Genomic DNA, 12,965 nt, shown 5'->3' with positions numbered 1-12,965 from the left:
CCACCCCACCAAATAAAAAAGGAACGATACCATGAGATCCAGCAGTGCTTTAAGTGCTACGAGCTCTCGCACCCGACCAACAAGTGTCAGCACCCTGTCCAGAGGTGCAGCCTGTGCGCACTGGACCATCACTACTCCATATGCAAGGCAACAGTCCATCACTGCTTGCTCTGTGATGGCAATCACCCAGCAATTTTCTACCGCTGCCCCCGCAGACAGGAAATCATCAAGGCCCAGGTTGAAGCCAAGAGAAACAACCCTTCTCCCTCCTCGACCAGAGCCCCAAGCGTTCAACTCGCCACCTTAGCTCTCACTAGTCGACCAGAAGACTTTCCAGTCTTACCAACATGTGGCTCCTCCCAGCAGGCGACACAGCCTTCTCATTGGGGGCCCAAGGTCCCCAAGGTCCCACAGGCTCCTTCACAGCCCCCTGCATCACGTGCAGGCATTATCCCTGGTCTTCTTAAACTAGCGGAAAGGCTAGCAGGACCAGACAACCAGCGCTTTGTCAGTGAACTAAACGCATTATACATAGACAATGGCCTGGCCCCCATCATAGCCACTAGCGTAAATCTCATTGCCTCCTCTACCACTCCGGAGACTACCACCAGGACGACCATGCGGTCAACTTCAACACCGACTCCAGAACCGCCCATGACCCGGGCGACACAAACAGAGGTAATTCCTTCTCCAGCTCCCAACACTCCTACCATCACTATCTCAGCAGCCGCGCTAGCAGACGTGCTGTCTACAAACGATAACAGCACCACCAACGCTCCTGAAATAGCTACAACCACCAATCAACGACACCTAAGCCTACCAAAGGCTGCGAGGCAAAAGGCAAAAACGCCCACTACGGAGGTTACAGACTCCTCAGACGAGGAAATCATAGTAGGAGCTTCACCGCCGCATCATATATACGACACCTGCACGGTTCAAGACTTCCTCATGGAGGTCACGTCACCAAACTCCAACGACAGCACTGCTCAGCCAAAGTCGCAGGCAAAGAAAAAACGGAAAACCTAGAGATCTACACTAACCCCACCAGCTCCATAACTGGTATAGCCAGCCCCCCAGGCTGAAAACCATCATGAAGACCCCCATCCATCGCCAGATCTTTAGTATCAGCCACTGATACAGATAATGGGTCCAAAGAGCCTCCACTTACGGGCTCACCATAGCCCGTGCTACTGGAACTTATTGTTCTGAGTAGCGAATCTTAAACAACAACAACATTCCTCATCACCAAACTGTCACAGAAAAGCCATTACTTCACTATCTTCTGGAATGTGAAGCAACCAACGACTTTAGTAGAGCTTTAAGAGTCCCTGAAACTTGCAGTGGCCACCCTGAAGCCATCAACACAGCCACTCTCCTGGTCAAAAAAGGTGTTCAGCAGCTGGACACCCTCATAAAGACTGTCAAGCAGTATCCTCCCCCGCGATAACAGCTTGACGATTAAATGCAAGGTAATAAAGGTTATGTGTGTTCTTTCAGTTTATCTCAAAGGTAATGTAGAGTGTGCTCTCTCAGTTTATCTCAAAGGTAATGTGGAGTGTTTTCTCTCAGTTTATCTCAAAAGTAATGCGGAGTGTGTTCTCTCAGTTTCCTACATTGACACAATGTTATATGTGCACAGGATTCACGAAGTTCGTAGTGTAAAGCACGTGGACTAAAGCTATGGATATATATCACGCTAGAAGTACTATTATTGGAATGAGTACTAGCCCATCATCTCTTAACAGAAGCTACTTTAGTGAGCTTTTCCCTCGGGCATCAGAATCCAGCAGTCAGGTCACCCGCTTGAGACGACCGGAGTAACCATAACGTGACTTACCCAAATGACATTTTATGACCTGAAAAAAGGTTAGCGTATCCACACATTCGTAACAGAGATTCTCTGATTGGTTAAAGCGTCTATGCTTGACCGGCACTGAAGTACACAAATTCGCTCCTATTACACAGAAATGTGAAGATGTGCGGATAAATAGCTGAAGAGTATTAGCTTGACTATACTGTTCTAAGTCCTTACATATGTCATATTAACACCAAATTCATATAAGTAACGAAGCAAACGGCCAGGAATCCCAGTGTAATTATTTTCGTCTAATGAAGTGACCATGGCGGTAAATTAGATATCCCATACGGCACAACCAGAGGCAACAGTCTGAGCCAAGTGCTTTTTCATCATGGATATTTTGTCCCCAAACGCCCCTTGCCATTTCAGGGGGCTATAGGGTTTTAAATAGCTTCAGAGCACCGATCCCCCCCAGCCACTGGGCATGGTGAGAAGGCACCGCTAAGCACACATATTTCCCTGTCAACAAACTAAAATACATATAAATGCCAGATGTCAATCTCAACCTACACGATTCGTAGTGTAATAATAACAGTTTGATGATAATAATAACACGTAAAATGGAAAATTATTTAGTATTTTGTTTTCTTATATAAGACAACACACAAAGGGAGAGATGCACAGTATGCCATTAAAAAAGAATTAAAGCTGAGGGCAAAACAACAAGCTGCCTAACCGGCAGTATTGGTGACTTGACAGCAGCATACATGGAAAACAATTCAAAGCGAAAGCTCCTAGCAAGGCCCCGGAGCGGGAGGGTTGTCATGTATGCCCCCTTGATGTGGATTTGGACCATATTCTGTAGATGGAATATGTCCAGGTTAGGGCTTTCATAGAGCAAGTCTCAAAGTCGCTCTTGGTGTGTTCCATATCCTGAAGTCCGTGTGCACTCTCCTTGTATCATGCTCCTCTCCAATTAAGGATTATCGATGAGGCGGGTGCTGTGTGCTTCCCGGTATATTCCCTGACCTTTTGAAGGATCTCTGGGTGCCGTATTTGTCGCACTTACTCTGATGTGGACGGGAGAGAGGGACGTTATCAGCAGAGACCTGGGTGTCCAATATGAAGGCTTCGTCACCTTTGCAAGCGATGATGCTGGGCTTGCAGAAGGCCCTTCCATCCGGTATATGAACCTCACGTTCCACCTCGAAACCTCTCTGCCGCAGGCGACCAGCTATGAACCGAGTGATATTGGCATGACGTTTCACCCGAGCTCCGTGCGTCTTATAGCATGCCTGGGATATGTGGCCCAGGTTCCTGGTCTCGGGCAAGCCTTGCAGAGACCAGAAGCCTCGGGTCTACCCCTAGCTGTTCTAGACGGAGTGGCTACAGCGTTTACCCTAATCTGGAAGGCATAAGCAAAATCTCATCCGCTTAGCTGACGGGTACCGGATGAGACCCACTTATGGCAAGAAGGAACCTCACAAGTAGATGCAAGGCCGGCACCATCAACCATCCTATACAGTTTTGCTTTCCAACTTCTAGAGCGCTCAGCCGTTCTGTTAAAGGGGGTTCCGGCGGCCGTGGTCAGGTCTACCCATCGACGCATTCGTGCTTGGAATGCGGGTAGAAGAGCCATAGCCACTATCACCGGATCCTCCGACTCTACCAACGTCCCGAGCCGCTTGTTCTTTTGTAGGCGGAATGATGTAGTAAAGTCGGGAATTCCTAGTCCACCGTCCTTTACGTCGGTATGAAAGAAGGCATTAGGGGTATCGTGAGGCAGTCACAACCAGCCACGAACGGCGTGCCGCAACTGCCTGTCAAGCCTCGCTAAATCCGCCATAAACACGCGTCCGAGAACAAGCTTGAGGATTAGGTCTTGTTTAAGTAGGTATAACCTCTGTTGGCGTTTGAGGGGGGCGTTAGTGATGTTAGTCAGACCGTCCTCAAACAGGGAACCATAGGATATGCGTCTGCCTCCGGCCCCGATAAGTATTCCTAAGTACTTGTACTCATCCGCCACACTCATAGTACCAATTTTATCGTCCCCGACGGAGTATGTCCAACTGGTGGGGATATGCCAAGTCTTACAATGAGCATGCCAGATCAGCCCAGTGATGCTAGAGCAAGCAATAGCCTGGTTGACCAAGTGGTCACTGGGATATGCTTGGTTATAAGTTTAGAATTTATATAAAATTGGCAATGTGTTGTAGGTACTTCTGAAAATTGACTTTGCTCTCATATGAGGCTTGTGTAAAACTATGATGTTAATTTCCAGTATCATGGGGCAAAAAAAAAAAAACGTTTTTCCTCTCAGAAAACATGGTTTGAATTAGGTTATTTCTCCTATAGGTAATAGTAAGTTATATAAGAATTCAATTTGCTTCCCTTAAAAATTTCCCTGTAAGTCTTTGGCTTAATATCGATTGCTAGCAGAGCCCCAGCCCACCCCCGTGACAACAGGTCCCTGCCCTTGATGACTGTCAGTTGACAGGTCACTTCCCTTGATGACTGTCAGTTGACAGGTCCCTGCCCTTGATGACTGTCTGTTGACAGGTCCCTGCCCTTGATGACTGTCTGTTGACAGGTCCCTGCCCTTGATGACTGTCAGTTGACAGGTCACTTCCCTTGATGACTGTCTGTTGACAGGTCACTTCCCTTGATGACTGTCTGTTGACAGGTCCCTGCCCTTGATGACTGTCTGTTGACAGGTCCCTGCCCTTGATGACTGTCAGTTGACAGGTCACTTCCCTTGATGACTGTCTGTTGACAGGTCACTTCCCTTGATGACTGTCTGCTGACAGGTCACTACCCTTGATGACTGTTAGTTGACAGGTCAGTACCCTTGATGACTGTCTGTTGACAGGTCACTACCCTTGATGACTGTCAGTTGACAGGTCAGTACCCTTGTTGACTGATAGTTTACACTTCACTACCCATGATGACTGTCAGTTGACAGGTCACTACCCTTGATGACTGTCAGTTGACAGGTCACTACCCATGATGACTGTCAGTTGACAGGTCACTACCCTTGATGACTGTGCATGTCATTACCGTTCCTGAGTATCAAGAAGGAACTCGCATAAGACCTTAGTGACCGGTAGTGACAGGTAAGCCGTCTTGACTGGTTGGTAGAAATGTTAAGACAGTATTTTCGGCAATTATAATATGGTCATCGATCAGTGAGGCTTCCAAGTGTCTCTGACATAATATTATTTGCCCGAAACGCATTGCGTAATAGTGGCTTTAGGCATTGTATGTACTAGCTCTATCTATATATCAATCCATTAATGTAACATCACTTGTATGTATATACCTTACCTGAATAAACATCTGAATCTGAATCTGATTAGCTTCGATAAACTCCAATCTTACCGTAATGAATGCTCCCTGTGTATTAGTACGTATTTATAGATTACATATGTGTTTACATAAACCCCTCTCTGCACACTGCTAACCTGAACATGTGAGGTGCCCTCAGTACGAGGTTCAAAGGCTCCCACAACTAAACCCCTGCACTATAAACTGTGTTGTGTATAAAGTCCGGCGGGAACACCATTATAGTGAATCCTCAGCACCGAAGGACGTCCATGACCACCCTGATTCGGAAAAAAGTGTAGCCGGTCGATGAGGAATTCCCCAAAGCTGGAGCCTCACCAGATAACTCGCACCTCACCAGATAACTCGCACCTCACCAGATAACTCGCACCCTGATCTTGTACGCTCTACTTACGTCTTGCCAAGCCCTAGCTTGCATTGTTAAAGCCATCTACCATTGCGGGATGGTGATGTTGCATGCAATTCTAGCCTGGATGAAGTATAAATGCACTCCCTAATATTTCAGGTTCAGGTATTCTAACATAAATATGTTTTCATTATCCTGTGACTTAATTTTACTATTTATTTGTTTGCAAACATCACTAATTCAGCTTTTATTGGAGAGACTTGATCCTCACATCATAACTAGAAATATTCTACGTTATATCTAATATGTTATGAATTATGTGTATATGAATCTTCAGGAAGAAATAATGTTTTCATTGTTAACATTGTTCTCTTATCTCCTGCATATCATATGGTTTACTTCCAATTACTAAATATGAAGTGTATAACATGTATAAAACACATTAAATTTCGTTACTAGGAAGCTTAGACTATTGCAATAGCTGAATTTGTACTATAGTAGCTCAGACTACTATATTAGCTTAATCTAATCTATAATCTTATTCTTATCGCAATCCATACTATAATAATTTCGTTTGAACTATAATTGCTCAGTTTGTATTATAACAGTTCTATCATTGTCGCAATAGTTTAGGCCACACTGAAGCTTAAATCACCACTTGAACGTTCCTGTTGTCTCACATTTACCTTTTCACGTCATAATCACAGTTTCAGAAACTCTAACAAGATATTCTACTAAACTCCTTCTCTCAGTACCTTCAACATCATGCATAATATTTTTTTTTTATTTGTTCCTCATATATTCTGAACTCTGATAAATTTATCTTTTTCCCATATTCTAAAGTTCGAAAAATCAGTTTGCTTTCAAGATTTCCAAAAACTGGTGTGGATGAGCTATTCTTCACTTCCATTGGTCAAGGATTCAGTTTATAATTTTGTCAGTCATGTGCTCCTACTCTCTACTGCATATGGCAATTTTTTCTAACTTTGGAATATTTTGGCTGTAATTTAATTTCGCTATAACTTTTCTGTGATGGTATTTTCCCATCACTTTCTTCCGTTCTCACATAAATCATTACTAGCATTTAATATTTTTAAGTCATAGATCCAGTCCCTCATTTTCTAAGAAAAGACCCATCCTCATATGATAACCTTTCTATATTAATTGTTTTTCTCGTATTCCCCATTATTTAATTTCCGTTTTTATTCCTGCTTTCCCAAAATTATACCTTAATTAAAATTTCATTTAAAATCACATTGGCTGCATCTTTATTCCCTGTGATCCTTATAAATATACTTTAATTTATTTTTCAATGCATTAATTTAAATCTAACCTTAAGTTTATGTTAACAAAATATTTCATAAAATTATATTACACGGAGAAACTTACTACAATGTCGTAGTTTTTTAACGAAGGAGAAGGAAAGACCAAATATGTGTAAATGTATTAAAAGACAAACTTTTGGATGTAACACGCATCCTTTCTTAAAGTAATGTGTGTAAAGCTCTGAATTAGAGCCAAGGAGTTTACGTTTATTAATCTGGAAGAGCACCTCACTTGGCTTCCATCATTAGATGTTGTGATAATGTTCCCAGGGACTCTCCAAATGATGTCGAAGCTTCAGAAGAATGCTCAGAACAATTTTAAACTCTAATGCTAAACTGAACAATCCTGATCTCCAATGATAAACAAAACAATATTAAACTCTAATGTTAAACTTAACAATACTAATCTCTAATGATAAACAAAACAATATTAAACCCCCAATGATAAACTGAACAATATGAAATATCTTACCTGGTATTTCTAGCTGTAATTTCAATTCCTCTTCCTCGTTCTCTCATGTGTGGATAACAAAGAACCTGAAACAATTTGTTCACATATTACTGTCAAAAGTATGTCATCAGCATCTCCAGCTACAGCAGGGAAGATTACTGCATTTAATTTATGTTAACATAGTACAATCAAATGCACTATGAATTATTCATACCGCCAAAATTATGTATCTATGCTTACTGTTACAGTATCACTATTACCATAAATGTGTGCTTCAAATATCAATATATATGTATATGTATATAGTGCACGTCTCAAAGCTGTGCAGGCTCCCTACACAGTTGACTTCTTAAAGGCAGTCCCATGTCTGCGACCGGCACACAGCTTGATCCGCAGCAGCCTCCATATTGCAGTTGCTCTCCGCCATGCTACCCCTATCCACACTGTTCATAAGTGTATTTGCTTCGAGGGAGATGCAGACGATTATGGATTGCATTGCCTGCACTGAGGAAAATCAGTCGGTTTGCGCTCTAGACACGACGAAGTCAATGACATAATTAGGAGGAGCCTTGCCTTTGCCCAGTTGTTACGAACCCGACTCCATCGTCGGACCACGGAGAAGCGACGCCAATGCCATCTGTGAGTCCGCTCCCGAAGCCCCCACAACATGGACGATGCCATCTAAGGGTGGCAGGATTATACCAGCAAGAGGCGCTAGATTCCTGTCCTAGTCAGCTCGAGAGGTAGCTGGTGCTGACCTCTGGTGAGGTGGCGCCTAGAAAATCAGCGCCATCTATTATAGGAGGAGTTGTATGTCTATGTCAGAGTACATAAGTGTTATTTCCTAGTGTCCCCAGTACTGACCAGTGTACTGATGACGTGTCTGTATCCACAGAGTCGACGTAGGGCAGCTGTGGTACGAGGACAGTCAGTCTACCCAGGGCAGCCAATAGCTCTACTCCATTCTTCTTTAAGGAAGCAGTGAGCCGCCGCCGGAGAAGAACAGTGTAGTGTTCTACTGTCTGCCTGTGAAGTGGCAGTGACAGAATTCGTCGTACCCAGGACTGGCTAACGGAAGAGACGACTGGCAGTTAAGGTGCTACGGAGGAGTGTAACCAGCGAGTTGCAAGAAGCTCCTGCCAGGGGTTCACTACCCTTGTATTTGTACGTGAAGAGGCCCAGCAGTGCGAGGCTGATGTTCTCTGCCAGCACCAGGCTGGAGAGTGATTGTGGGCGTTCACGAGGAGCACCTAGTGAGACTGTGTTTTGGCTGGCCCATGGCCAGGGTAGACTCGTTGGTGTTTCCCAGTACTGGTTGTGGACGGTACTGTGTGTTGAGGAAACACGGTAGCTGACAAGACTGCATCGATTGAGCATCGAGGAACGCTTAGTGTCCTAAGAGAGAGACACTTGTGTACATATTAAGTGTAGTAATACTTCCTTTAGGATTATGAGGTGATGGGAAAGTGTTTATATGTGAATATATTAATAATTGATGAAGTGTCGTATTCAATGCACCTCCCCATTTGTATTTTACTTGCATTACCGAGCTCACTCCTTGAAAGCCACTACTAACTTGGGGCCGGATACCAGAACTATAGTTCCACCAGCAAAGAACTCGGTTGCAACCCATTGTGGCCGTAACACCAGTGTCCAGCGGTGAGGGAGCCCCACAACCTATTGAACCTTAACTCTGCTAGTTTTGCCGGCCGACCAGACGGAATCACATTGCACCCTTTGAAGGATGGCAGACAGATGGCGTGGAATTATACTTGAGTATCCCCCCCCCCCCCCCCCTCCTGGCAACAACATACATCAACCTCTCTGCCAGCCAAGCAGAAGCCTCAGAGAATGACACAAGTCTACGAAGTACAGGGAATTAGATCAATGATTCAATTTCGTTACAATAGGAGCCGAGACCCTAGTCCATTGAGCAAGCTTTTGCAATAAGATTTCTTAAGGTTCTTGGTTCCAGGCTCATTGACTTTACATGATACCCTAGAGTGGCAAGTTTTCTCCTCCAGCTCCTCAGTGTCGCGATCCAGAGGGGAAATGCCCGCCGCATCCTCGGTTCCTGCCTGGCGTCCGAAGAGTTCCAAGAAATCTACAGCCTCTAGGAAACAAACTTCCCCTTATTTCCTTTTAATGTTCATTTTTTGTAAATAAACTATGTAAATGTATAACCTTACATAATATACAAATATTTATATATGTATATGTGTATATATGTGTGTGTATATATATATATATATATATATATATATATATATATATATATATATATATATTAATGTATGTATGTATGTTGTTAAATATGACAGAGAAAGTAAGATTAATAATTCTAACACGAATTTTCTCAATATTTTTTACGTTTCATTTTACTGTCGATGGTAATTGAGAAATCAATTCTCCAAAATTCTTTTTTATTTTTAGTCTGACGCGACGCTTGAATACGTTTCATAATAACTTGTTACATTTTCAAAAACTTTAGTTTACACACACAACTGTAACCTTAAACACTAATCAGTTTTACTTATGCTAACACTTAACAGCTTATCCGTCTTATATACTCGCACTTGGGTGAGGTGATATGTTGCAACAATTTTGGATGAGGTGAACAAAGTTTTGACAAACACAAGACAGAACGCAGAACAATAGGTATTAATTGGATATATGAGAACATAAGAATGGAAGTAACTGCAAAGGGCCTATTGGCCCATTCTTCCTCTTGATACTTTTTTATTGGTACAGTGTCTTGAAGTGGGCAGAATATAGTTGTGCATTAATTGGCCGTTGATTGCTGGAGTTGACTTTTTGATGTGTAGTGCCTCGCAGATGTCAAGCCGCCTGCTATCGCTGTATCTATCGATGATTTCACTTCATTCGGTGGGCATACAGCGATAGCAGGCGGCTTGACATCTGCGAGGCACTTCACATCAAAAAGATGTTCCCATCACTGAAATATAGGAAAAACACACAGAAATCATAATGGTGTGATGTATCAAATGAACTTATTCATAATATCTTTATTGACAAAATTAATTACAATTTTGCCTAATCTGAGGATTTTGATAGTCTTATTAAAGTGAGGATAATGCTGCTATTCACTGTCATCCAGGACAGAGGGTCATACATAAGACAATAGGTCTAAACTGTAGGCTGAAGCACATATATATCATGGTTACAATCAATATTTTAATGTATGGATATGTGAAAACAACTTTCTATTGTGCACTGCCACACACGGGCAGGGATGGGATGAACAAATCCACAAGGACCATGATGCAAACCGTCCTCTTAAAAATAACGTCACTTTTCGCTCGTATGCGCGCTATGGCCAAATTTGGACGTAATTTGAAATGAAATCGACTCACAAAAGTGACGTACTGTTCCGTCTTCTGTTTGAGTCGTCCGGCTTACTCGGCAAGCTTAGAAGAGGATTCTTTCCATTAACGTTTTTCATAACGTTTTGAAACTTTGAGAATTTCCTGCCCATCTAACCTATCAGAGGACCCTTAACTTACTATTGTTGAAAAAAAAATTCCAAATATATTTTCATTTTTCATTTTCAAATTACGTCCATATTCGGCCGTACGGGCAAACGGCCAAAAACGACGTTCTTTTTAAGAGGACAGGTTGCGTCACGGATTCGAACCCGGCGCCCAAGAGCATCCCAGATGCTGGGATCAGTCGATTAGTCGATTAAGGCAGCGTCGATTAAGGGATGCTCTTTGGCGCAGGTTCGAATCCTTTTCATGGTCCTTGTGGATTTGATCATAAGAAAAACAGTTAAAAAAAACGAAATAAAAAAATATGCCTACGAAATGAATGATATGGTAAACAAAAAAGCTCAATTCCAATAAAATATCACACAATCTTTATAAATAAAAATGTAAATATTCGCTTGTTCAAAATCACAAATCTCCAAAAGATCTTCACCGTTTGCTTTAAAATTTTCATACAACGTTCCATTCGCTGCGAGCGAGTTTTTATATACATACTATATAGAAATTGCTGCTATTGCTGAAACCAATCCAGCTAGGATTTGGAATCCCCCAAGGCTGTGAAGCGGCTGCCCATGCAGCACGAGCATACATCACCAACATTTCTGATGAAAAGGCCCTGCTCAAACTGGACTTTAAGAATGCCTTCAACATGGTCAGAAGAGATGCAGTACTTTGTGCCGTGCATCGCCATTTCCGGTCCCTCTACCCGTTCATACTATCGTGCTACAGTGGTGAGTCCAAACTGCTCTTTGGTGAACATGAAATCAGATCATGTGAAGGTGTTCAGCAAGGTGATCCTCTTGCTCCCCTTCTTTTCTGCTTAGTCTTAAAAGAAATCACCGAAAGCTTGTCCAGCGAGTTCAACATCTGGTTTTTGGATGATGGCACTATAGCTGGCACCATAGACCACCTCTTGGCAGATATCAGGAAAATAAGGGAGCAAGAAGTAAGCCTGGGTCTTGTCCTGAACCCTTCCAAGTGTGAAGTAGTCTCTTCCAACCCAGACATCGTAGCAAGAATAAGGTCTGCCTTGCCTTGAGCCCATGTCATTAGGGCCGAGAACAGCACCCTCCTTGGAGTCCCCCTCGGGTCTAACGCCATTGAGGAGATCCTTGACAAGAAAATCGCTGACCTTAGGAGGATGGACGACAGAATAGGTGACATCGATGCCCACGATGCTTTTTATCTCCTCACTAAATGCCTATCCCTTCCGAGGCTAACCTACTTTCTGAGGTGCGCCCCATCTTACGACAGCCGAAAGCTTGAAGAGTATGACCTCTTACTGAAGACCATGCTGGAAAAAGTTGTTAACCTCTCCCTCAACGAATGCCAGTGGAAACAAGCTACTCTTCCTGTTAGGCTCGGTGGCTAGGGTGTCCGCACGGCTACCCAAATTGCTGTCCCAGCCTTCCTGTCTTCCTCCTCGGCATCAGATGACCTGGTTAAGGAAATTCTACCTGACACCCTGAGTGATGTAGCGGGGATACAGGACCCCCACTACACGGAATGCGACACGAAATTGGGTGCCATGGCAGACCCAGCACTCAGACCAGCCATGCCGAAAGCCAAGAAACAATCCAGTTGGGACAGCCCCATTGTAGACAAAGAAGCCACAGCTTTGCTGGAGGCAGCAACAACCCCCAGTGATCGTGCACGCCTCACAGCTGTGCAGGCTCCCCATGCAGGGGACTTCCTTTTGGCAGTCCCAATGTCTGCGACAGGCACATGTCTTGATCCGCAGGAGTTCCGTATTGCAGTCGCTCTCCGTCTTGCTGCCCCTATCCACACTGTTCATAGGTGTATTTGCGGCGAGGCAGATGCTGACGAATATGGATTGCATGGCCTGCACTGTGGAAAATCTGGTGGTTGGCACACTAGACACGACGAAGTCAATGACATCATTAAAAGAAGCCTTGCCTCTGCTCAGTGTCCAGCGGAGAGAGAGCCCCGCAACCTACTGAACCGTGACTCTGTTAGCTTTGCCGGCCGACCAGACGGAATCACACTGCGACCGTGGAAGGGTGGCAGACAGTTGGCATGGGACTATACTTGTGTATCCACCCTGGCAACCACATACATCATCCTCTCTGCCGGCACAGCAGGAGCCGCGGCGACACACAGAAAAAGAGAATAGTCAGCCAAGTACAGGCAATTAGATCATCGGTACAACTTCGTTCCAATAGGGTCTGAGACCCTA

At 43.8% G+C, this 12,965-nt stretch overlaps 1 protein-coding gene across 1 annotated transcript in view; it reads right to left on the bottom strand.

Moving 5' to 3' along the window:
* The window catches only part of LOC138369226 (extended synaptotagmin-2-like), a 300,187-nt gene that overhangs the window by 83,634 nt on the left and 203,588 nt on the right, over positions 1 to 12,965 (bottom strand). The window contains exon 8 of the mRNA XM_069332167.1: positions 7,284 to 7,348. Within this exon, the coding sequence (XP_069188268.1) occupies positions 7,284 to 7,348 (65 nt within the window). The remainder of the gene's footprint in view (positions 1 to 7,283; positions 7,349 to 12,965) is intronic.

This window comes from Procambarus clarkii, chromosome 27 (assembly GCF_040958095.1).
Source record: "Procambarus clarkii isolate CNS0578487 chromosome 27, FALCON_Pclarkii_2.0, whole genome shotgun sequence".
NCBI lineage: Eukaryota > Metazoa > Arthropoda > Malacostraca > Decapoda > Cambaridae > Procambarus > Procambarus clarkii.
Note: the sequence above shows the minus strand (reverse complement) of the source record. Positions and strands in the feature narration are given on the sequence as shown.